A 26,008-nucleotide genomic window follows, 5' to 3' on the forward strand; every position below is an offset into this window, starting at 1 on the left:
ACTCCTCTAGCGGTTGAATTCACTCCTAAAGCCTTCGCCGGGCTGTACGAGATCGATGTGAGCAGCTTGCTTGCCGGTGCTCTTCAAGTAAAGCAAGTGTGGGTCCTATCACCAAGTGCAGACCAGGCAACGGGGGCCGAAGACCTTGAAGGCAACGCGTTCGGATCGAAGTTTACTCCAAGCGATGTACAACCACCGGCTCAGAGCCTTTGCATGATGCCGTCGGCGTCAGGTCTGAAGTACCTCTCCATCAAGGTCAGTGTAGATCGACCTGTGCTTGTTGGTGGGCTCCTGAAAAGGCTCAATCCTCTTACAATCACTATCGGAACGGCCCGCCGACTACCTGGAGCTGCTAGTCAGGGAATCGGGGCGGCTACGCCTCATTTGCCCCTTCAACGGTACTGCAAGCCAGCGTTCGCATTGATACACTTCTTTCCCGATAAACTGCAGTCGGCATCAAGTCTAGCGACATGTACGCATTCTCATGCAGTCCATCGCTTGCTGCTGACTCCAGGGCGGCGCCAGGTAACAAAATGTCGATCAACCAAATCAGCGAACAGCTGAGTAACTAATCCGACGGTGTTTTGTGATGTTGCTCACCAGAACGAGACGGTCCGGTGGAACGCAAGTGTTACTCTGCTTTGCGGACGCTTCGATTCCTTGGAGCTCGTTGATGCGATTCGGTTCGGGGCACTGACCGTGGAGATCCGGGATCGCGACTTGAGGCAGCAAGAAACGCTAGCAAGGTACCAACTAAAATGGGAGAGCTTGTACACGACAGGAATCGACCCTAGCCACCGACAACAAGATTCACCTTCAGACATCTTATCATCTCGAACCACGCCACGTAACAGCGACACAAGCCAGCCCATTACTCCCAGCACCTCAGCAGCAAAGCCAATGGAACTTTCCGCTGTCGATGATATTGCCCGTGGCGACTGGCGGACGATACTTGCAAATTCGGGTCGCCTCTTTCCGTACGGCCTGGCCAGATTCCATCTTGTCGAACTTCTAAACACCGCAAAACAATGCATGGGCGACATGAAAGCCGACAGTGACAAACCTTACATGGGTCTGAAGCTCACCACAGATATCATCGCCATGAAGCGCCGTGCGAGTCCTCTTGGTACAGCAATCCTGAGCGAAGAAAGCGAGCTTCCAGCGACTGTCGACTTGTCCCCCCTCGAAAAAGTAATTCGCGAGCCAGGTGGGTACGTGTTCACCAGTGCTTCACTCAGCATACGCCTCGTGCTTCAATCTCCAATAGAGATCATCGAATCGAAAACCACAGAAGAGCTTACCACGTGCGCCGATAGTGAAACCCCGGGCTCAGTAGACGAGCGTAAACCGCCCAGTACGCTGAAATTTTCCAGGATGATCGTGATCATTCCGTACAAGGACAACGTTACGCTCGAAGAAATCACAAAATCCATGACCACGGTCAATTTGAAGACACTTCCTGGGGTCCCCATTCGATCGTATCAAATGACCGAAGCAGAGAAAATGGACTGCGAAGGAGGCGTATTGGATGTTATCACCGGCACCCAAATCATCGACAGTCAGTTCCGAATGATCATCCTGGAAGGTCTAGCCGATAAAGGCATGAAGTACCTGCACGAGCAACTCCAACGGAAAGGGCCAAATGACCCACAAGGATATCGGATGTTCAGCAACGACGAGCTCCGGTTCACACGGCGGTTGTACACCGCGTTTGAAATCGATGTGAAGCGCATCAAGCTTCGATATCCACTCCCTCTTCTGATGACCACGCCTGACATCTACATGCGAGCCAAAGTATCAGAAAACTGCCACCAGGCTCTGGCTCGACTAGCGGATATGCGGAAAGTTCAGCGACTTGTTGAAGTAAAGCATCTCGATCTGTTTCCCACGGCACAAATGCTGCTTGAAGTAGAAAGCAAATATGGAGAAAGTATCACACTGGAAGACATCCATGGCTCAAGCGACAGCAAATCCAGCGTTTCTTCCAAGCCCGAGGCCAACAACACAGGAGAGCAGACCTCACACGGAAAAGTGAGAGATGGCGAACACACTGTCGGTTCCACGAGACACCGCAGTACTCGACTAAAGGCACCGACGGACTCAACAAACGCAAGCTTTGCGCAGTCCCGACGGAGTCGGGTTGAGAAAAACTTTCTTCTCAAGCGTAAGAATGAAGCCAACCAAGTGAAGGCGGAATATATCGAAAAGAAACAGATTGCTGAGATGTTGGAGGACAAGACTCAACTTCCTGTTTACCTGTACAGCGGCCAAAAACTTCGAGTAAGTGCTTTAAAGGTTTCAACTGCGACGCCCGGTTTAATAATTGCTTGGTTCTCCTTGAAAACAGACACAGGACATGCTCCAGGAGAAACAACGTGAGAGACTGTCTAAGGACCGCCACGCCACTTACACTTACAGCCGCGAGTTCCAGTCACTTGCACTCAGCATGGTCAATCCGGAAGCGCTGCGGCAGACAGAAGAACAAGAAGACCGCAAGAAATGGACCACGCAACGTGGCTTTATCTACCCGGCACCTCGTCAGCCCGCGGAGTACTACAAACATGCCAACGCACCCAGTGAAGCTCGATGTGAAGACCTCCGTCAACCCTTTGTCGACAATGTCAATCATCCGAAGCCTGTATCGCGAGATTCTGGTGAGGCTGGAAGCAGGAAGGGGCCCGAATTCTCCACGCTCCCCTCCAAAGACATGATTTTTGGAGGAACAAATGGAGATGGCACAGCGAACTCCGACTACTTTCGCAGCGTGCATCTATGTGGTGAAGGACTTCGTATTGAAATGGAGGAGGCTCTGAAGAAGGAGCAAGACGAGTGGGAACGCCGCCTCGTCGTCGACAAGAAGCACCTGAAGTTCCTTGCGCACGGAAACATCTGCAGCCTGCCCCGAGAAAAACCGTCCCAGCTCGATAAGATCTCCGATATACTAAAGGGCCCCACCCACTCGAAGCCCATCCGGATCGTCAAAAATGCGACGCTACCGAGCGGAAAGCGGGTTCCATTGGAGAAGGCCCCGGTGACTATCCACAATCAGGAAGAATACGCTGGTTGCGTCGCTGCCACATTCGCGAGCACGTTACGCCCTTCTGACAGCAACCAGTTTGTAGCGACAGACGCCACGTCGGGGAAACCCAAGGATTTCTTCTTCCCATCTACGACAAACATCTTGATGCCACCGGTGAAGAAATTCGTCACGCGAAAGGAAATCACTCCAGTGCGCGAGACCGAGAAGGGAGGGCTCGTCTGGAGAAACGAGTAATTCCATCGTAGCGATTAGAGTAGCATCTAACTATCAGTCTGGCGCAGTGCTTCCTCCAGTAATGCGATCCTTTCGAGAAGCATTTGCACAATTTGATCATCTTCTTCTCCAGGAACCTCACTGTCTTCCGCATCATCCTCGTTGTGCTGCTCGAACTCTGTCATCCCATTCAATTGTTCATCGACGTTATCTGCTGATACTGACGCCTGATATGATTCTTCTGCATTTGGTACAGGCGACGAGCATTGAACACCACTTGAGTCCGTTGCTTCGTTGACGTGGGGTAAATGTGTTTCATTCGGCTGTGTCGGCGTGTTAGCCGCAGCAAGTGGCTTATCACTTGCCTTCTTTGGAGTGACGCCCTCGCGTTGCTCGCTTGCTGACTCAGAGAAAAAGTCATGTTCCCAGGAGTGCACGACCAAGCTCACGAGACTGTCGAGGGTACTAGCTGTCTCTGTTGGAATGCTTCCATCTTGACCACGAGAAGATATACTTGATTCATGCGAACGATCAGATAGGTTCCCACCTGACCATGGCAAGGCTGAATCTAATACTGGCTCGGGTCGTGCAGGACTTGTTGTCAGGGGCAGTGGAAGCTCGGGTACATCGTCGAACGATATACGCTCTTGGGCATTGTTCTGTGACTGGAGTTCTTTCTTCTTTACGTCAGGTACGGCTTTGATCTCCCGTTCGTCCGAGCAACTCGATTCATCGTTCATGGCGACGGCATTACTTTCATTTGCGGGTAGAATGCTGTTATTACAACGCCCCTCGACAGGCTCGTGTTGCTCCGAACAGCGCGAACCAACCGATAGACCGCTAGATCCCAGTCCTTCGTCTCTCAAGCCCACCGCAGATACATCGGTATGAAAACCCTTCGTGTCACCTCCTTTTGCTGAGCTCACGTTTCCGCGCGCAGCTGGTTCCCCTTCACTTCGAGCCACTGGGGACTGCCCGTTTTCTTCCTTGCCTTCCTTCCCTGCCACATGCTCACGGCCATCGACACTACCAACGGACGGCGATTTCACCTCCTCGAAGTGCTCATCAAGTTCACGCTCTCGTTCCACCGAGCCCCAGCTCGACGTCGACCTAAAGTCAAATCTCTCCAATGGTTCTCCCTTCCTGCACGACCCAGGCGACAACGGAGGCTTCCTCCCCAGCAGCCTCCGCGGCTCCTCTCTCTGGCTGCTCTTGTCTATCGACAGCCGAAATTCAACCGGCCTCAACTGCGAGGCGGCGGAAGCACCCGAAGCGGTCGTCGACGCCCACCCGAGACGCCTGCGAACCCTCTCAATCACCTCCTCTGGGTCTTCTCCTTCTTCATCATCTGGCTCCTCCTCTAGATCTACCGAGCTCCAGTCCACCGATCCCCACGCCTGCAGAACGTTTGCTGAATTGGGGCCCTCGCCCCCCAGACTGGAATCGCTGCCCCAGACGCCCAATCGACGGCGCAACTTGCTCTCGACGCTGTCGACGCTGCTATCCCCGTCCTCCACCCCGGCCTCTTTCTCTTCCTCCTCTGTAGTAATGTTCACATTTATTTTCCCTTCAATTTCTTCCTCTTCTTTCTCCTCCTCCTCCTCCCCCTCTGGGAAGGCGAAGTCGCCGCCCGACGCCCACGTGGACGGACTGCGCGGCGGGCTGCGCGCGTAGCGAGGCGACCTGGTCCACCAGAAGTCGCTCCGCTGGGCGGCCACGCGCGCCTCGCGCGGCTGCGGCTTCTCATAACGGAAGCGGGCGATGTACTTGCCGATGGTCGTCGCCTCCAGCGCCGGCGGGGGCGACAGCGGGGGCGGCGCCGCGTCCATGTCTTGCGCGTCTGGCTGCGGGTGACAGTCGGAGGATTTGTCCCCACATAGAAACTCGGACGTTAGGCGCGTTCCGACGAAAAGCGTTTGCTGGAGTCGCCTGCTCAGCTAGACAGGCATGTAGTGGCTGCGAGAACTCTCCTTCGTTGCTCTGGGGAACATGTAAGTGCATGGGGAAGAGGATTTTACTCTTGTGAATTAAGCCCGCGGTTCTGCTAGGACGAACGAACCGAGCCGAAAAACGTTCTTAGTGGAAGCACTCGCCGCGGACAACCGACTCAATCCAGTCGCGGCCAACCGGAATGCGCGAGTAGTAGCTCGGGTACCCAGACTTCTTGCAGTCGGCGCCCCAGCTCACCATGCCGACCAAAATGTCGCCTTCGGGACGCTCAACGATGAGAGGGCCGCCGTAGTCCCCATTGCACGAGCTGTCATTGCCCACGGGACGCGAGCACATCATGGTGTCGTCCACAAACGTACGCTTGGAGCATTCCTCATTGCTGATGAGCTGCACGTCAGCACGCTGCAGTTCGTGGGCATGCTGGCCTTCTCCTCCGGTGTTGTACCAACCCAATTTGGTTACCGTTTCCCCGACCTTGATGTCCGATCCGTCTGCTGCAGCGAGCGGGATTGGTTTGAAGGAACTGGGCTTCTGCAGCTCCAGGACCACAAAGTCGTACGAGTATTGGGAGTTCTCAGAGATGTTAGGGTGGTTGAGAATCGCCACAACCTTGATCTGTTCGCCATCTTCCGTGCCGCTGTTGTAGTGCGATCCGATCGAGGCGTACCGAATGTCGCCACCAACGCAACCGCCGCCCGTGAGTAGATGCTTGGGGCTGATGAGGACTGCAGCGCAGAAGTTGCTGTGGGTCGCGTTAATACGAAGACTGGTGGTGTACGTCTTCGTGCCCTTGGGGACCGTGCTGTTGGTTGGTCGCAACGACGTTCCGCTGGAGATGTCGCTTGGGGTGAGGCCACTCACTGAGACGTTCGTGTAGCTGGGTGCATCTTGGGCATCACTGGGCAGATAACCTAAGGCCACCGTGGCCGAGGCGATAGCGAGGAACGCGGTCACCAACTTCATCGTGTATAACAAGCACCAGGGGATGCAGGAAAAGACCGAATGAACGAGATACACGTTGGTGCGTAGATCTGATGCGCGGCTTTGCTAGAATCCCAGGATTGGAGTGAAGAGCAGTTGGTGTGCAGAACGTAGTCACGTCCTCACTTTATACGATAACGTTGCGTTGACGAGTTCATGAGGTGATCTGTTAGCTGCTCGAAATGCAGATGTCCATGTGTTCGCTGCCTGCTCTGTTGTCCATACAAACTATCCTTTACTGCATAAATATTATAACTCGCTGGGATCAACGACTTCCGCGAACCAAGGAGAAATACCTCGAGGTATTGTCGAGGCATAATGGCGGCGTTTTTTTTGTCTTCAACGCGTGAACAATACCCTTCATATGGTGCACAGGAGGAGGCATCAGGACTCTACAACTTGTCACACTGGTAGGTAATAGTGCAGTCGCTACACGATTCGAACCTCTCCCGATCATGTTTTTTATCTCGGGAAATTAAGGCACGCATTCGGTCCCTACTGCGCTCTGCACTGGATCAATTCACAGCGCCACTTCAGATTCTATCGCAACCGCTACACTCATATCTCCCCTTTTCGCCATGATCAAGTCGCTTCTAGCGTCTGCCATCGCGTTGGTTAGTGCCGCCTCCGCTGGAAGCGCCTACCAAGATCACGTCGAGCGTGAGCTCATCCTCAGTGGCGACGTCGTCCCCAGCGGAACCAAGACGTACGTCGCCGGACTGCGCATCAAGAGAGACTCGGACAGCTTGTGCGGTGGCTCTCTCATCTCCCCCACCCACATCCTCACCGCATCGCACTGCGCGCTTTCCGGTTTTCACTGGGCCTCAATCGGCGAGCACTACCGAAATGGCACCGAAGTCGGCGAGCAGATCAAGATCGTGTCGCTGATGAACCACCCGAACTACTCGGAACACGTCCAGTACGCAGACGACTTCATGCTCGTCGAGCTCGAGAGACCCAGCAAGTTTAAGCCTGTCAAACTGGCCGCAGCCGACGACTCCGACTTCAAACCAGGCAAGATGGCCACAACGATGGGGTGGGGGACGAACGCAGAGACGAATGGTAACTTCTCCTACGAGCTGCAGCGCGTCGACATCGCGCTGGCGAGCGACGAGGCGTGCGCAGCCTACGCCACCGTAGACTCGAGTATGGTGTGCGCCGGTGGTGTTGCTAACCACGACTCCTGCGAGGGAGACTCGGGTGGCCCGCTCGTCGTCGAGTCGGCCGATGGCGAGGATGTGTTGGTCGGCGTTGTAAGCTGGGCCAAAGACAACACGTGTGGACGGGAGGGCTACTATGGTGTCTACTCCCGCGTGTCAAGCGCCCGTGAGTGGATTGAGACCATCACGGGCGGTAGCGGCACGTGTCTTCCGTAGGGAGAATTCGATGCGAACGCGTCTTAATCGTACGATTTTCCCCACTAACAAAAATGGATACATGATAGTTACATGTATTATTGTCTGTTTTAGATTTTCGACGGATTTTATATTGATTTTGTGTTTGGTACAGATAACTAGGTTTAAGACGACGTTAGGTATGGATAGGGCGAGTTCTCTTGCGTAGCTGGAACTTCGATACATATAGTTAATTCTTAACAAAAAATCATAAAATTTATTGTTGCTTGCACCCATTTTGCCATCCCCATTTAGCCGTCAAATCCAAAATGGCTTGACAAATAAAAATGAATATACAAACAGGCCAGCACCTATAAAACGATCCTCCTAGAATTGATAGAGAGACGGAATGTGTGTATGCACCTTCTAACAAGCAGCAGATAATGTACCTGAGGTGGAAATGCCAATCTGAAACGACATTTCCAGCAATCTGACGCTAGATCGAAGCTGATGTAGCATAGCTAGATGAAAGCGCAGACTTCAAAACAAGGCTGATGTCTAGATTATGTGCTCATTTTAGTATTAATTCGACCTCTCTTTATATAAAAGGAAAACTTACTAAGGGAACGGACTTTTTCGGTGCAAAGCACAATATGTGCTGCTAAATAAAAACATTATCACTGCTCCTACTGCCCAATTCTCGATTATCCAGTTCCCCTATTAGGTAACAGAGAACTTTAGTTTTTCACGCGTGAAACTACCACATTTATATCGCACTATAATTCAAGCAAAGTATGCGTGTCATGGATCATAAGATATTTCCGTATCACACCCCTAACCACAATATCATAACCTTAGAGAGCTTTAGTTTATGTAGCTGGAGCTACATAAAATCCAGATACTCCGAAATAAATTGGAAATAAAATACGGATAAGATACCGACGGATAGTCCGACACTTAACTCCAGCGGAGATATCGGGTAACCCTAGAACTCCGAGGAGTTTAGTTTTAGAGCATTGTCAAAATAGCTCCAAAACCCAAAATATCCCCGGAAACTACAGTTCTGTAATATCATTTAATGATATTCAAAATGCGATCAAGATAATGGCGTCATGATCGCATTTTGGAGCTATATAAAATCCGGATAATACACAATAATCCGGAAATAAATCATAGTATAAATACGGGCGGATACCAGCTCCACCGGAGTTAAGTATTGGACCGCCGGTATTTGTGCGACCGCGCCATTTCCACCTAAGGACCGAGAAAAATGGTTGCTGAATCTCGCCCGCTACTTTATCGGAGTGAAAATACAGTGTAATGCCCCTGACTTTGACTGTTGGATCTCTTTACAGTTTGATCGGCCAGCTGTCTGGAAGCCAAGTTTGCCATGGTCTCCTGTCCTGCGAATGCGATGCCCAGCACTGCTCGTGCAGGCATTAGTGGAGATGGAGGATTCACCTTTCTTCAAACGCGGGTTGCCGGCAAAAACAAACCCCTTGGAGTTACAGGGGTACCCGGCAGGTTAAGTATTGGACTATCAGCCGGTATTTTATCCATAATTTATTCCAAGATTATTTCATATTATCTGGATTTTGTGTAGCTCCAACTCCAGAAACTAAAAGTTCTCTAATAATATCTGCTCGGGTCGCGGCCATCAAAATCCGCATGAGAACGGAACGTTTGAAGGAAACTGTAGATACATGTATTAATTGCGTTGGAATACATGTACCGTATCAGGCACCGTGAATCTTTTTTTCCGGTGTGTTTCAGAGATCCTCTATTTATGTTTTGTTAAAACTATAGTCCTGAATTTCTGTAGACTGAGCCTAATTGAATCGTTGTCTGGTAGCCGCCCTGGGCTTGTAGTGCGCATCCAACGCTGTCTGAGGGAATCTTGTAGGCACCGTGAATCTTACAACTGAGGATGCGTAAGACCTGAGAACGGTTACCCTTCGTACTTAAGTACTTAAGCGGCCGTTACATTTGGTTAGTGTATGAATTCCATATTTTCCACTAACAAGTTCCACTTCTATGCTAAAAGTACAATTGCCACATTTAAAGTGGTCCATGCTCTAGTAATAACAAGTTGGAGACTTCGGTCGTGGACGATTTGCTGATGAGCATGAAAGAACCGGGATTGGGCCATAACGTTTTTGTTGATTGTCTTTATGCCTCGATGGCCAGCAAAACATGTCTTTGAACTGCATTGAAGAACTGGCCGTTTGAGATGAAGCCATTCAGGGCCCTCGCTGTATCTACCACTGTAGTGGCCTCTTCGGTGGGCACCTACCAATACATGTATGATGCCGATCGGATGCTAATCCTCAGCGGGTCGACACTCCCCAGTGGCACCAAGACCTACGTGTGAGGTCTGCCAGTGAGGAGGAGAGCGTAAACTTTTGTAGTAGCACTCTGGTTTTCCCGACACACGTGCTCACGGCCTCGCAGTTGACGGCGAACGGTCCTCACTGGGTTTCAGTTGGAGGACACTACAGAAATGGCACTCATAACGGTGAGTGGATAAGGTTGTGTTCATCTTGAACCACCCCGACTACGCGGAAGCCATGTCAAACTCGGACAACTTCGCCTTGCTAGACCCAGCACTTTCGAACTTGTGAAGCTTGCTGCAGCCGACGACCGGATTTCAAGGCAAGATGACCATGGTAATGAGGAGAAAACCGGAACGGGTGCCTTCGAGTTGCAGCGCGTGGACGTTCCCCTCGCGAGTGATGAGGCATGCAGAGCCTTTGCCACCGTCGACTCCAGCATGGTGTGCACCGGCGGAATCTTAAGCCGTGATACATGCGATGCGCCAGGTGATCCGGTCGGGACTCGGCCACAAACTTGCTAACAAGCTGAGGAACGTCTTCAAAGATGACAGAAGCCGGTTCCCACGATGCTTCTTCTGCATCGAGTCCGATCCACTGCACAAAAATCTCCCATTGCTGGGATTGTTGCCCCCACCTGCAGTTCAATAGCTTGTCAACGAGGTGGCCACCTTCGCCATGAAGTGCGTGTGCGATCAAATCTTCGGTGACACCTCGGCCAGCCTCACGGTAAAACTTGAGTCGCGAAGCATGGCGAACAGTGACTGCATACGGAGCACAAAGGTCCTGCACCTCAAACGTATAATCGTTGAGCGCACCACACGTTTTGGACCGCGCCAATGTAGGGAAAGCTTGCTTCCACCTTTGATCGCCGTAGCCGCAAGCACGAAATCCCCAATTGAAAACTTCGCCATGCGCACCCCTTGTTTAGCCGCACAGCGCCCTCACGCTTGGACATTTCGGCGCTCGCTAATCGTTGCACTCTGCTGATGAATCGTATCCAGTGCTGCACGAACGTCCGTCAGATGACGTTTCTGCTGTTCCTCGACACACGATAGTGCACAGCCTTCTGCAACAGGCTCAGAAAGGATAGACGTCAACTGCGATGACCCAGGCAACCCTGTAAAGACTTCCACAGGTGGAATACCTCCCAAACGGTCTGACGCCATACCGTTCAAAGCCGCTTGCACCAATGGTAAAATCACAGGCCACTGGTTGAGTTGCAATTTCAGCTCGCTAGTAAGCGCTTTCATATCGGAGTACCAGCCGATTCACAACCTCCACAGTACCATTCGCCCAAGGTGAGTAAGCCGTGACAAAGTGATGCTGTGTCCCAAAACGATGACGAACGAGCTCCATCCCATCACTGGTGAAGTGCGAACCTTGGTCAGACACCCACGTGTGCACGACTCCAAATCTTTTAAACCGGTCAATCAACCCGTGATAAGCAGATGCAGATGTCGGGCGGTCACACTCCAGCAACTCTACATAGCCGCTCATATTATCCTTCAGCACGAGCACATACAACGTTCCTGAGGCACTTCGCGGCATCGAAAGAAAGTCGAAGTGCAGAATCTCGTTAGGCTTGGTCGCCCTTAAGATCTCACCATACGGTCAAGGCACCTTCTTGCCTTGGGTGCTCAAGCAGTGGATACAACCAGCGACAACAGCTGACACAACTTGAGATAGCGTCTCCCACACAAAGGTTTCACTCAGCGACTTTGCCGTTGGATCAACGCCCCGATGACCACTTGCTCCTGCTTGAGCAATGACACAGAGCCTTTGCTGCAAATCTGCTTCGCTCTCCGGAATCCAGACGCGCCGATCCTGATTAGTGAAAACACTGAGCTCTTCATCCCAACGAATACTGCTCAACACTGTTCTTGTCAATCTCTCCTTTTGAACGCGAACAATTTCTTCGTAGCTCGGCCATTCAAAGTCTTGATCTTGAAGCGGTGACACCTGATCAATAATTGCGAGTCTGCGCATCCGAGACAGCGACTTTGGCTCCGAAGGAGCTCCCCATCTTGATAGTAAGTCTCCCCACACGTTGACTTCGCCCCGTATGTGTTCAATCTCATACTGAAAGCTAGTTAGCGTCACAGCCCATTGCTAGAGCTTATCGGCTTGGTATCGCTGCATGTTTCCATCCATGGCATAGGGATTGAAAATGTACGCCAAATTACGATTGTCGGTGTACAGCTTAAAGCCTCGCGGACGTAACAGCAAATACTCCAGCCGTCTGCAAGACTCCATTATTGCGAATGCCTCCTCTTCGATGGTAGGCCACCTATGCGAAGCACCTCGAAAGTGACCGCTAAGGAACGCCAAGGGCTCGTGACGCTGCTCAGCAAGTGGTTTACCCGCATCCTCCTGTGGCATCTGTGTCAATACCGATCCCCAGTGATCCAAATTCGCATCCGCCACCAATGCAAGATCATACTCGGCTTTTGGATGGGCCAAAGGCACCATCGCAAGTAGTCGAGCCTTACCTGTGCCAAACTCTCTTCCTCTTGCACACCTCATCCAACACTAGAAAGTTGTACTTTAGAAAGCTAGCGTTTGGTACGGTGACCACTGGTTTGTATAAAAATAAAGGTCGTTTGAGCACTTGATGTCGGAATGCAAAGTGTTTGAATTGAGGTCCTTAGTTCGCTAACTCCTTGCTACCTCTAAGCCTACTGGATTCTCGTGTGGATACACACTACTGGATTCCTTACTGGATACTGAGTCGCTTGAGCCAATCAGCAGCTGCCACGTCGATGCCCATCTTGTACCTACAATATTGTACCCACGCGACACCGTGGCGTAAACACCTGTCCCGTAATCACCTCCACGTAATCACGGGAATGCTTGAAGTGCCGCCGAATGAAGGTCGTACCGGTATCTACCGGTACACCGCAGAAGGTCGTGACGCCTTCTTGACAACACTCCCACTCGACTCGACCATTGTTGCGCCTGGACACCGAGCTTGCTCCGTAGGAAGTCGAACTGCACAGCGGTGATCGGCTTGGTCATCACGTCCGCCAGCATGTCCTTCGTCGAACAGTACTCCAACACCACTTGACCGTCTTCTACCTTCTCTCGCACGAAGTGGTAACGAATGTCGATGTGCTTGGTGCGCTAGTGGAACTCCGGGTTCTTGGCCAATGCGATGGATCCTTGGTTGTCCTCGTAGATCTTGACTGGCGACTTGGTCTTCATTTCGCCGATCTCACACAGGAATGCCTTGAGCCAAATAGCCTCCTGAGCAGCTTCCGTCTTCGCCATGTACTCTGCCTCCGTCGATGATAGCGCCACCGTTCGCTGCTTCTTGCTTCTCCAGCTGATGCAACCGCCGTTCATCATGAACGCGTAGCCGCTTGTACTCCGTCGAGACTCGACGTCGCCGGCCCAGTCTGCATCCGAATAGCCTTGGAGTCCATCCTCGCTGCTCGCTTGAAACTCGATGCCATGTGCCTTCGTGCCTGGGATGTAGCGAAACACCCTCTTGAGCGCTTGCCAGTGTGTCGGGCACGGATCTGCGGCAAACTGGCTGAGAACTCCTACTGCGACTGCGAGGTCCGGCCGAGTCCCCTCCATCAGGTACATGAGACACCTGTACGGCACCTTTGCCATGGTCTCCTCGTGCTTGCAACCTCCTTCGCACATGGCCTTGGTTAACTTGAGTCCCGGATCTTGTGGTGTCTTGACAGGGTTGCTATTCTCCATGCCGAACTTCTCCAGGATGTCTTTTGCAAACTTGGTCTGCCGCACCGACATGTTTCCAGTCTTGGGATCTTGGTCGATTTCCATGCCGAGGAAGTACTTGAGCTGGCCCATGTCCGTCATCTCGAACCGTATGCTGAGTGCCTCCTTGGTCGACTTGAGCAGCTTGTCGTTATTGCTTGCGAGGATCAAGTCGTCCACGTATAGCGCCACGAATATCATGTCTCAGTCATCTCGCTTGACGTAGATGCAGTGATCTGCCTCGCACTTCTTGAACCCCAGTTCCAGCATAAACTTATCGATGGTATGGTTCCACATTCGCGGTGATTGATTCAGACCGTAAAGGGAGCGCTTGAGCTTGCACACGAAGTCTGGGTGCGCTTCGTCGACGTAGCCGTCCAGCTGCACCATATAGATGTCTTCGTCCAGCCACCCATTTAGGAATGCCGTCTTGACATCCATCTGGTGCACCGTGATATTGTTCTTGGCCGCCAGACTGAGCAAGATGCTGATCGACGTGAACTTGGCCACCGGTGCGAAGGTTTCTTCGTAGTCGATGCCATACTTCTGTAAAAATCCCTTGGCCACCAGTCGTGCCTTGAACCGCTCGATGTCCCCAGCCTGGTTTTCCTTGATTCGAAACACCCATCTGCAACCGATTGCCTTGCATCCTTCGGGCAACGGCACCAACACCCACGTCTCGTTCTTGCGTAGAGAGTTGATCTCCGAGTCGCACGCTTCCTTCCACTTGGCCGAGTTGCTGGATTCCATCGCCGATACGAACGTAGTCGGCATTTCTCCCACTGAATCCACAACGAAGGCCGCGTCAAAACCTTCTTCCCTTGCGATCGCTGATATCTCGTCCAGCGTCTGGTGCCGACTTTGTCGCTTGGATCTTGGGATCTCCACCGCTTCCTCTAACAACTGCGTCCGCTGGTGTCGCTTGGTGCCGGTCTCGAAGTCTTCGTCCCGCGCAGTCTCTTCTTCATCATCCTCTTCCAGACCAGACGATGTTTCTTGGTCCGTCGAATCTTCATCACGAAGTTCCACGACCGCTTCTTCTTGATCAAAGTTGCGTCTCCCACTGTCGAAGACGTCTTCCATGAACTGCGCATCGCGGCTCACTAGCACGCGACCGCTCTTGATTTCTTCAAACCGATACGCTTTCTCATGCTCCGAGTACCCGAGGAATCGACAACGCACCGACCGAGCGTCAAACTTCGTGCGTTTCTCCTTCGGGACCGTCACATACGCATGGCAACCGAATATCTTGAGGTTCGCCAGCAGTGGCTTCTTACCCGTCCATAGGTGGTGTGGCGATTTGTCGTGGGAGGTGGAGCGGGTTGGACACCGATTCCGGAGGAACGTCGCCGTCATCACCGCTTCACCCCAATATCCCTTCGACAGTCCGGCATGTTCCAACATGCAGCGCGCACATTCCACCAAAGTCCGGTTCATCCGCTCAGCTACTCCGTTCAATTGAGGCGTGTACGGAGGCGTGAATTTCTGTACGATGCGTCGGTCACTGCATAATTTGGCCATTTGGCGCGACTTGTACTCGCCACCGTTGTCGCTACGGAGTTGCTTCACACGGAGCGTTCTCACGCGACCACCCGTCTAAGTTTCGGCGAACGCCACGAACTTAGCAAACTTGGCAGCTACCTCGGACTTGTTCTGCAGCAAGTAAACCACACAAAAGTGCGAGTACTCGTCGATGAATGTGGCGAAGTACTTCTTGCCACTGAAAGTCTGCGTCTTCATCGGACCGCAGACATCACTGTGGATGACTTCCAACAGTTTCTTGGCTCGGTTTTGTGACTTGAGCATGTAACTCACTCGCGTTTGCTTGTCAAGGGCACACCCATCGCACAGCTTCCACTGCTTAACAGTCGCTATGTCCATCCCAACACAGTAACCCTTCTTGACGATGGCGTCTAGACCGCCATGGCCAATGTGACCAAGTCGAAGGTGCCAGAGTTACGACGTGGTGTCCCCTTTGCGTTCCTTCAGGCTTGACACATTCGCCTCGTCAGGCATGACTGGAGTCATGCACAACTTAAACAGTCCTTTGCCTTTACGTGCTCCGAGCTGCCACTTGATGTTCTTCTTCTCCGCGAAGCACCCGTCGCGCCCGAACGTTCAGGCCCAACATCCTTAGTGAAACGCCCAACCGAAAACAAGTTGGGCGACAGCTTGGGAATGTGCCACACACCGGTGAGCACACGCTTCTTGATCTCACGTGGGGTCTTCATCGACATGACAATGTCGCCACTGCCGACCGCTTGAACCACTCCGTCGTCCGCGAGATGCACGTCCACCGGCGCCATCTTCTTGTAGTTCTTCATGTACTCTTTCGAGTACGTCATGTGCTGCGTCGCACCCGAGTCGACCAGCCAAACTTCGCTCGACTTGGTGGCTCCACCACCAACCGAGAACAGGTAGTCCCCATCGAACCCCTCATCTTCATTCGCCACATTCGCCCGCTGTGGCTTCTGCCGCTCCGCGTTCTCGCGAATCCTCACGGGACACTTGACGATCCAATGCCCTTGTTCACCACAGTAGTGACAAGCACTGGTCTTCTGCGCCTGCCGTCCCTTGCCCTTCCCATTGCCGCTCGTCATGAACGCTTGACCGTGCGCGGTTCCTTCAGCACCGCCACCTTGTTCCTTGCGCTTCAAGTCCTCATGCAGCAGCCGAGCCGTCATGAGTTCCCACGTCAGCGAGTCGGCTCTTGACTCTAACGACGTAATTAGGAACTGGTACGACTCGCTCAGACTTGCTAGAAGCGTGATCACCAAGTCGTCCTCGCTGACCGGAGCGCCCACTGCGTCGAGCTGCTCCGCCAGCGTCTTGATCTTGTTGATGTGCTCCAGCACATCATCACCTTCCGCCATCATCGTCGTGAAGAAACGTCGACGAAGGAAGAGCTTGTTGACCAAACTCTTCTTCTCGAAGTGTCCTTCCAGTTTTGACCATGCATCGCAACTGCTGCGCTCTCAACAGCGATGTTTCAGCTACGTCATTCCCCGATGGAAGTACATATTCTGGCTGTTTCTCCAATGTCGAGACTAGCTATCCGTCAGTAGAATAGCCCAGAGCCGCCATGACAGATCGTCCCACAGTCAACGCTAGCGTCGAATCAGACTCATCGATCCAGCACTCGAGGTTTCGCAGAACTAATGACCACGCCGACGTATGCACAACAACCTTCTCAAATCGAGCTTGTTGATAGAGTTTCACCGTACCGGGTCCGAATGGATCAAATTCTTTTCGCTACTCGCGCTTAATCACTGCCACAAAACAATCTCGCTTGTGCAATTCAGCGATACAACCACGAGAAACGCTTGAGGCATTTGCTCCGGAATCCAATAACGACGCCTTCACCATCAAATCGAACACTGTCGCGTTCACCGTGCCGTCATCGCCGCCCTTCTTGTCTGCCGCCTGGGCAGAGTGCTCTTTCTCTAAGACCAATCGCTTCATCTGCCCGGGTGCTTCCCTTGTTGGCGTCGACGTGTTTTTCCGCGATGCCCAAAATTCATCTACCAATCGTTTTGCCTCCCCCGGTTGGACTAGCTAGCACTTCTTCACCAAGTGTTCTGTTGACTTACACTTCAAACACGACCAAGGACGCTTTGGCTTCCTGGAGGTTGTTGCCGCAGCGGCATTCGTCGATTGGTCGGGTACTACGAGTCTCACTGCACCTTGGCCCTGCTGATTGCCTGTTGCTGAGGTACCGCTGGGCCTTCCTGGCACAGCCTGCCGTAGCTTAGTGCCTTCTACCTGCGGCACGATGGACTTTTCCCAGACCATGAAAGAAGCCAGTAATTCGGTGGGCCAGCGAGAAAACTCTATTACATTTGACTTGTAGCGCTTGTTCTGCTCCTGCTCGATTCGACACTGGATCTCCTTCTTGAATCTGTTAGGTTCGAGACTTGCGACCAAATATTTTACCAACTTCTATTGTTCTCGATCAAACATCACGTCCACCATGTTGGTCCACCATGTTGTGGTCTTCGAGGACCCTGTATATGAGAGCCTCGAGCCTATTGACACGCGATTCGGCCTCCGCCAACTTTGTATCCATTGTAACGGGGTTAAACGCACAAGTGGCTTGTAGCCACTTGCGATTTTTAACAGATAAGATATCTGTTAAAAGTTTTAGATACTTCCTCACTTTGGTGTAAGTCACACCGATGGATACATTGAAGTGGACCACCACAATGAGTGGTCCACACCTACCCAAAGATCCTATTGGTAGAAAGCAGCATCTTTCTACCAATTAGACACGTGCATATTAGCGGGGCTCTGACAGCCAGCCACTGTCAATCCCTTTTATAGATGATAAACAGTTTTAGCAGATTTAGGAGGAAGATCAATTCACAAACAATACAGTTCTCATTTTTACCTATTCTAAGTCACTTGGTGTCTTTATTTGATTTATATTATACTTGTGTACTCAAGTATAATTAACTCAAGTAATTACTAAGTACTTACGCTTCCTCATACACGTAGCGCAACGTGTAAGCTAAAGTAGTCAGTCAAGTTAGACCCACTACACCTGGTAGCACTTTATAGTCCGTCCAACGACCGACTGCTTGACGTTCGTACGAGGAGTACGAACGCGGAGCCGAGAACCACATGAGCACGGAGGTGTCCATGGAGAGCTCCAATACGCCTGCAACGCATGTTGCACGCGCTGACTGCCCCCACCTGTCTGACCCAGAGTGGGAGGCCCTCCAACGACTGTCAACAGTCATTGGAGAAGCGGCGATAGCTACGATGCTGCGTACGCTATCGCCGACGGAGCAACATGGTGTTGCTCTGGGGTTCATCATGAAGGAGCAGCGTGATGCTGCTTCCTCAGTGACGGCGTCGTCAGGGACGACACCGCGCGCTCAATCATTGAAATTGAGCGTAAGCAATTACGTGGGAAGAGAGGGCGAGCCTCTCCTCCGGTGGCTTGTCGAGCTCGACACAGCCATAGCGGCTCGACGCATCGTCGACCCGCTGTCGAAGGTCGCGTTCGCCATGGCCTGCCTTGGCGGGCGCGCAAAGAGTTGGACGTATGGACGCCGACTCTCCGATCCTACGTGCTTCAGCACGTACGAAGTGTTCAAAGAGGAGCTCAAACAAGCGTTTGAGCCCCCGCAAAACGAGTTCCGGTCGAGGGCGGAGTTCCTCGACCTTCAGCAGGGTAAGCATGACGTCCATGCTTACGCGCAGCGCGCACGATATTTGGTATCAAATATCGTGACTAACCCGATTGCCGAGGTGACTATGGTCGTCACGTTCATGAAGGGACTTAGAGATGGGCCCGTGAAGACCTATCTCTTCCGAGAGTACCCGAGTACTCTCGAAGCTGCAATCACCCTTGTCATGCAAGAAGAGTTTAGCCTGCGGCAGGCTAAACTGCATGTGAACGTGCCGAGGCCGCAACCGCGCCCGGTAGCGAGGACGGGAGGTCCAGAACCAATGGCCTCTCGAACGCAACAACTACTGGTTACCACCAGCAGCGAGGCAACGTGCGATGCTTCCGTTGCGGAAGGATCGGTCACTTTGCACGGGAGTGCACATCTCCCATGCCCCCTGGAGGTGGCCGTCGTGGCGATGCTAGGCATCGCCGCGGACCAACAAAAACGTAAACATCCAGTAGGCGCGGGGCGCCCTACTGGTAATGCAGTCACGCGTGCCGACATCGGGCACGCGACACTGAGGACTGCAGCCCCCAGTGAGACCAGCTCTCACTGTAAGAAACAAGATGACAGGCCGAACCTAGTCATCTTGAAGGTTTACTCGAAGAGAGCGAGTGACTCTCTTCGAGCTTTGGTAGATTCAGGCGCGTCGAACAACTTTGTTCGACTACGAAGTCTGCCGAGACTTGACTTCGAGGATGTAAATGTACCTCGAAGTCTTCTGGAGGTACGACTGGCCACAGGTGCCATCGTAAAGACCGAGAAGCGCGTCGTGAACATGCGCTTCTCGTACAAACAACGAGTGTTTGTCGAACACTTTATCGTCCTGGACCTGGACGATAAGTTCGACGTGGTAATGGGCATGCCGTGGCTTGCACGGCATGACCCGGTAATAGACTGGAAGAAGCGCACGCTCGTGCGCTTCGGTCGCGACAGCGGAACAGAGAGCGATGGCCCTGTTACCGCAGCGCGCGCACCAGCAGGTGCGCGCGGCTCACCAGTCGAGACAGCGCTTCATGCTGCTGTCCCGGAGTGCCCAGGAAGTGCGCGAGGGCGCGCACAATTGAAACCCACGTCGGCAAGGCTGCCGACGTCAGAAGAAAAAGACGTACTGGTTCCGGGAACCAAAACCCACGCTCAAGTGTGTAAGGGACAGTCCCTGACCCGAAGCGGTCAGGTCGACGACGACGCGTCGGCTCCGGGAGCCGACGCACCCTCGGTCATAAGGGGCTCCGCCAATGAATGGCGTCGAGGTGACGAAGGCGTGTCAACTCCGGGAGTTGACGCTGCAAACAGTGCGGTCGGTTGCAAACGTACAGCACTGACACAATTTGCATGCTGTCGTGCAGCCGGGCTGCACGACGAAGCGCCATGCGATCAAGCCGGGCTTGATATCGCGCGCCCCCAGCCAGGGTCTGCCGGCGAAGGGACACATTACCGTGCAGCCGGGCTGCACGAAGGAAAATGCGGTCAAGCCGGGCTTGATACCGCGCGCCCGCGGACAGGGTCCGCCGGCGAACAACTGTCCATGGCCGGGCCTGGACCAGAAGAACAACTATGCGGAGCCCGGCTCCGCACAACAACAAGACGGCGCATGCGAAGAACGCTGTGCAAGTCTCAGTCCGGGACCGAGACGCTACAAGAACTGCCTGCCGGGTAGACTGGGGCGGTGACGCCGGACGTCGAGACGCTAAGCGTCTTGACGCGCACCGATACTGGATTCCAGTATCGTGAGATGGAACTCGCTAATCCTTCGACGTCGGCGTCGGAGTTGACTTCGCTTCCAGTCATGAGCTGGAAGCGCTTCACGCGCGACTTGCTCGATGGGACGCATCGAGCAGGTCTGCGTTCTTTCGAACAGCAAAAGAACGGAGAGCGAGAGCGAAGAGATGAGACAGCTCTTCATGGGAAGTACCACTGAGAGTGAAGACACTCTCAGTGCGAAGACGAAGCGAGAGCGCTTCGAGGAACAAGGTTGGGACTCGCTGAAGACGAGTCCCTATTACGAATTGTTGAGGGAGTACAAAGACGTACTCCCGGAAGACATTCCTGCGGAGCTTCCGCAGGATAAGGGCATTCAGCACGAGATTGATCTCGTGCCGGGCACGAAGTACTGTGTCACGCGGCAGTGGCCACTGCCGCGAGAGCAAGTGAAAGCGATCGACGACTTCTTTGAAAGTCGTCGTAAAGCAGGACAAGTGCGGGAATCAAAGTCCCCGCACAGTGCTCCGACGTTCTGTGTCAAGAAGCCACAGGGCGGATGGCGCATCGTTCATGCTTACAACAAGCTGAACGATGCGACGGTACCGGCGCAGACGCCGATACCGCGAAAAGATGTTATCATCGATTCAATGGCCGGGAGCACCGTTTACAGTGCTCTCGACTTGCGAGATGGATTCGATCAGATCCTAATGCGTGAGAGCGATATCCCTCTCACGGCAGTGAGCACGCCAAGCGGCATGCTCTGGGAATGGCTAGTAATGCAACAGGGGCTTAAGAATGCCCATGCGACTTTCAACAGGTGCGTGACGCACTTGTTGCGCTTGGTGCGCGACTTCGCGCCGAGCTATTTCGATGATGTATTCATCCACAGCCGGGCTGTGGACGGGAAGACCGACGTGGAGATGCACAGGGTGCATCTCCGGAAGCTACTTGAGCTTATGCGAAAGCATAAGCTCTACGCGAACCTGAAGATGTGTATCTTCGGGGCGAGCGAGATACCCGTCCTCGGGTGTCTCGTCGGAAAGAATGGCGTTTGCCCTGACCCGGAAAAGGTCAAAGTGATAAATGAATGGCCAACGCCTTCAAGTGTCAAGGAACTGAGGCAGTTCCTTGGCTTGGCCACGTACTTGTGCAAGTACGTGGAGGATTATGCGGGCAAGATCCGCCCGCTGTCACAGCTTCTTAAGAAGGAAGCTGTGTGGAATTGGACAACCGATTGCCAAAAGGCATTCGATGCAGTCAAGCGGGGCTTGACTGAGGCGCCGATCTTGGCAGTGGCTGACCAAGATCGTCCATTTCACGTCGTATGTGACGCATCCGACTTCGCGATTGGATGCACATTGATGCAGCACGATCACGAGGGCCGTGATCGTGTCGTCTACTACCAATCGCGTCAGCTGAAGACAGCTGAGCGCAACTATCCGGTGCACGACAAGGAACTCCTTGCCATGAAGTACGCACTCGCAAAGTTCCGAGTGTATTTGCTTGGGAGTAGACCATTTGTGGTCTACACCGACCATGCATCACTGCGCACCGCAGTGAAGTCGCCACACATATCACAAAGAATGGCGAGATGGCTCTCATTCTTTGCGGAGTATAACTTCCGGGTCGAATACAAACCCGGAAGATTGAATGTAGTGGCCGACGCGTTATCACGTCGGCCGGACTACGCAGAAGCCGCTGACGTCAATGCCATTGACGTCATGCGATCGAGCAAACCCACATCGTCTCTGTTGGATGATGTGAAGGCCGCGTACGCGCACGACGCGGATGCGAAGCTCTTGGTGGCCTATGGCACAGCGCCTTCTGACAAGGCTCGTCAGAAGTTGCCCAAGCACCTTCGTGCGCGTGCACACCGATATCGGGTGCACGACGGACTACTGCTTTATATCGTAGTCGACGACAACGCGGGCCGCGTTGTCGTGCCGAATGACCATGACCTGCGACTCAGGATCATGTACGAATATCACGATGCCCCGACTGCGGGACATCTCGGACGTGAGAAGACATACGTCCTTCTCACGCGCGACTTCTACTGGCACCACCAGTATAAGTGGGTGCGCAAGTACATCCGTGCTTGCGAGGTATGCCAACGCGTAAAGCCTGCGCCATTCGCACAGGCTCCACTGCAATCACTACCGACTCCGTTGGAGTGTTGGAAGTCCATGTCTTTGGACTTCATCTTTGGTCTTCCCCCGGACAGCGGAGGGAATACCGGCGTTGTGGTCTTCGTCGACCGCTTCAGCAAGATGGTACATCTTGCTGCGGTGCCGGCAGAGGTGACCGCGAAGCAGACGGCCCGTCTGCTCGTCGACATGGTGTTCAACCACCATGGCATGCCGTCCGACATCGTGTCGGACAGAGACCCGCGCTTCACAGCGCACCTGTGGCAAGAAGTGTTTACACTTCTTGGGAGCCAGCTTTCAATGTCGACTGCGGATCATCCGCAGACGGACGGTCAAACCGAGCGCGTGAATCGCGTGCTCGTCGATATGTTGAAGAGCTACGCTCACTCGTTCCAATACTGGTGCGAGTGCTTATCGATGGCAGAGTTTGCCATCAACAACGCAGTGCATGCCTCGACCGGGCATACACCGTTCTACGTGAATGCCATGCGGCATCCACGTCTACCGAGTTTACTCGGAGTGATGGCTCCCACTTTAAGTGGGGGAGGATCTATGACTGCAACAAAGCAGTCACAAAAAGCCGCTGACACCTGCACAGTGTCAGCCGCGACAACAATGAACAAGACAACCAGGTCTGCGCGGGGCGCAGACCTTGGCAGGAAGAACCAAGGGTCAGCGCAGGGCGTTGATCCCCAGAACAAGGAAAACGAGTCTGTGCAGAGCACAGACTCCACAAGGAACAAGGACCACGGGTCTGCGCAGGGCGCAGACACCGTGAAGAACCACGCAGAGGCCGGGCCTCTTGCGGAGAGCGAGCTGAACGAGTTCATCTCGGATGCGATTGACTTCATCAATAAAAGACAAGCCGTAATTCGGATTGTTCAGGACACGATTGCAGCTTCTGTGGATAAACAGAAGTTGAACGCCGATAATATTGGCAGGGGCAACACAGATGAATTCAAAGTTAGTTCATTGGTTTTGTTATCTACTCAACACCTGCCTAAACATGCAGTTTCAGATTTCGGAGCAAGTAAGCTTGCTCCGCGCTTCATCGGGCCATTCACTGTGTTGGCACGGCACGGCAACGCATACACGCTAGACATACCGTCTAGCATGCGGCTCCACCCGACATTTTATGTCGGGCGGTTAAAGCCATACCTGCAGCACGAGCCAAGTGGCTCGTCTGACCCGAAGAGACAGACTCGCCAGGGGAAACCCTCCTCTCCAGCGCGTAGTCGCGCTGGAGCAGTTAATACAGTCGGGCCTACAGCCCGACCGGCACGTTTAAGGCGGTCTGGGAGACCGCCACAGCCGGGACACGATGGTACAGAGCGGCAACCTCCGCGCTCTGAAGGTACTCCACGACCGTCACCTGGTCGTGGAGCGACACGAGATGAAGGTCAACACGGCGTTGACCATCGGGGCGTGTTTCCACCACCTCCACCACCGCTCCGAGACGCACGCGGAGAAATTCGCTGGATCGTCCAGCGAATTGTTGATCACAGGAAAACAATCCGAGGTCCGGATTGTTTACGCATTCGCTGGAGAGGTTTCCCTCCCCAACACGACACGTGGGAACCACGGAACGTCCTGATGGAAGACGTTCCGGACATGGTGAAGGAATACGAAACCCAACACGCACTACCAGCAAGAAGGTAGTGCGAGCGCTGTAGTAATCTACAACGCCTGACGACTCGCGTGCTAGATAATAAGCACGGAGACCATGAAACTTTTAGGTATACATATAGTATACCTGTTGTGGTCGCGGTTGCTAATACGCACCGCCACCTGGACGAACAGTGCGCACGGCGCACGGACACCAGCCTCCACCGCAACAGCGTGGAGTTGCTAATACTTGCCTCACTTCGAGAAGGATCCGAAGTGATTTGGCGCTTGCTTACCCGATCACGGTAAGCAACAGAAATTCGCTTAGAGATGTCGACACACAGACGCGGTCGACATCGAAGAATCGTACACAGACATTGTGTTGTCTGTCCCAGTGGTAGCGGCGCATCTCGCGCTACCGCGCATGGTACTCAGCAACAGAGAGTTTACACTCTGTTCCAATGGTGGTCTTCAGTTTGATCGTGCTCATTGCGGATGAGCACGGAAATCCCCAGCACAAACAATTGACAAGCAGTCAATATTAATTGACGTGTTGAGACCGACACGTCTAAGCTTAACGGGGGGATGGTGTAACGGGGTTACACACACAAGTGACAACAGTCACTTGTGCATGACAACGGTCACAAGTGACAACTTTCACTTATGATTTAACAGATAAGATATCTGTTAAAAGTTTTAGATACTTCGTCACCTTGGTGTAAGTCACACCAATGTATACATTGAAGTGGGCCACCACAATGAGTGGTCCACACCTACCCAAAGATCCTATTGGTAGAAAGCAGCATCTTTCTATCAATTAGAGACGTGCATATTAGCGGGACTCTGACAGCCAGCCGCCGTCAATCCCTTTCATATATGATAAAACAGTTTTAGCAGATTTAGGAGGAAGATCAATTTACAAACAATACAGTTCTCATTTTACCTTAAACTAGCTATTTGGCGTTTTATTTGATTCATATTATACTTGTGGACTCAAGTATAATTAATTCAAATTATTAATAAACTCCTACGCTTCCTCATACACGTAGCGCGACGTGTAAGCTAAAGTAGTGAGCCAAAGTAGGCCCACTACAAGGTCGGATTATGCCTGCCGTCGGCACCCGAGAGGCATAGCTTGTAGGGTACTCGACTGGCAGCGCCAAGAGATTAGGTCAGACCGGATTGGGCGTTGGGTGCTCGCGAAGTGCGAAGGAAAAGTCTCGCTAACTCAGCGAGCCGGTACGCCGGACAGCCCGGGCGCCGTTACTCTTCAAGTCGGGTTGATTCTGCCCCGGCGACCTGTAAAAGCGCTCGCGCGCCGCCGTCCATCCTTTGGTGGAGGGCACAGGAGTTTGTGAACGGAGTCCGCTAGCTCGGCGGATCTCCGGAAGAGTGAACCTTGGTTGGCAGATGTCGCCGAAAGGCGAGACACCCACTGTCCCGGTTGTGCCGAACTGCGAGGGGACCACCCCTGCGCAGGCCAACAAACGCCGACCTAACTCGGTGATTGTTGTGGTTTGTGCTAAGGAATCCACATCTGACCGTATTTGTGTGTTCTGCAACACCACATGGCCATCAGAATCGAATCGGCGCCATGCCACACAGGACGCAGGAATCTCGGCTGACGAGCAGTTGAGAGTGCTGTCGGTCTGGAATGTGGTGATGTCAATGCTGTTATTGCCACGTTTTACCCGGGGCTTGATTCGTTTGCGCACGAGCAGCGGCGCAAACTCATCTATCAGTGGCGCAAACACCATGGCCACATCGAGGCTGTATGCAAAACAGTCAAGGGCCGACGCAAGAA

At 53.0% G+C, this 26,008-nt stretch overlaps 7 protein-coding genes across 7 annotated transcripts; 2 read left to right on the top strand and 5 right to left on the bottom strand.

Annotated features, from left to right (window-relative positions):
* Positions 1–885: 885 nt before the first annotated feature.
* IUM83_18495 (uncharacterized protein) lies at positions 886–1,388 on the bottom strand (the record flags this gene model as incomplete). The annotated part of the gene is made up of 3 exons (XM_067943499.1): positions 886–1,011; positions 1,086–1,172; positions 1,302–1,388. 3 exons carry the CDS (start codon positions 1,386–1,388, stop codon positions 886–888), a joined length of 300 nt encoding a protein of 99 aa, XP_067795599.1.
* Positions 1,389–2,223: 835 nt separating this feature from the next.
* On the top strand, positions 2,224–3,274 carry IUM83_18496 (Glucan 1; the record flags this gene model as incomplete). Its single annotated transcript, XM_067943500.1, has 2 exons — positions 2,224–2,280; positions 2,348–3,274. The coding sequence occupies 2 exons, from the start codon at positions 2,224–2,226 to the stop codon at positions 3,272–3,274; spliced, it is 984 nt and encodes a 327-aa protein (XP_067795633.1).
* Positions 3,275–4,369: 1,095 nt separating this feature from the next.
* On the bottom strand, positions 4,370–5,082 carry IUM83_18497 (uncharacterized protein; the record flags this gene model as incomplete). The annotated part of the gene is made up of 2 exons (XM_067943501.1): positions 4,370–4,469; positions 4,544–5,082. The coding sequence occupies 2 exons, from the start codon at positions 5,080–5,082 to the stop codon at positions 4,370–4,372; spliced, it is 639 nt and encodes a 212-aa protein (XP_067795600.1).
* Positions 5,083–5,329: 247 nt separating this feature from the next.
* Positions 5,330–6,166, bottom strand: IUM83_18498 (serine protease trypsin-like protein; the record flags this gene model as incomplete). Its single annotated transcript, XM_067943502.1, has 1 exon — positions 5,330–6,166. One exon carries the CDS (start codon positions 6,164–6,166, stop codon positions 5,330–5,332), a length of 837 nt encoding a protein of 278 aa, XP_067795626.1.
* Positions 6,167–6,762: 596 nt separating this feature from the next.
* IUM83_18499 (serine protease trypsin-like protein) lies at positions 6,763–7,560 on the top strand (the record flags this gene model as incomplete). The annotated part of the gene is made up of 1 exon (XM_067943503.1): positions 6,763–7,560. One exon carries the CDS (start codon positions 6,763–6,765, stop codon positions 7,558–7,560), a length of 798 nt encoding a protein of 265 aa, XP_067795603.1.
* Positions 7,561–12,564: 5,004 nt separating this feature from the next.
* IUM83_18500 (Gag-pol Polyprotein) lies at positions 12,565–14,843 on the bottom strand (the record flags this gene model as incomplete). Its single annotated transcript, XM_067943504.1, has 2 exons — positions 12,565–12,625; positions 14,254–14,843. 2 exons carry the CDS (start codon positions 14,841–14,843, stop codon positions 12,565–12,567), a joined length of 651 nt encoding a protein of 216 aa, XP_067795591.1.
* A 330-nt stretch (positions 14,844–15,173) lies between these two features.
* On the bottom strand, positions 15,174–16,453 carry IUM83_18501 (gag-pol polyprotein; the record flags this gene model as incomplete). Its single annotated transcript, XM_067943505.1, has 2 exons — positions 15,174–15,448; positions 15,769–16,453. The coding sequence occupies 2 exons, from the start codon at positions 16,451–16,453 to the stop codon at positions 15,174–15,176; spliced, it is 960 nt and encodes a 319-aa protein (XP_067795605.1).
* Positions 16,454–26,008: the final 9,555 nt, after the last annotated feature.

Source organism: Phytophthora cinnamomi, assembly GCF_018691715.1.
Source record: "Phytophthora cinnamomi strain GKB4 chromosome Unknown Contig20, whole genome shotgun sequence".
Taxonomy (NCBI): domain Eukaryota; phylum Oomycota; class Peronosporomycetes; order Peronosporales; family Peronosporaceae; genus Phytophthora; species Phytophthora cinnamomi.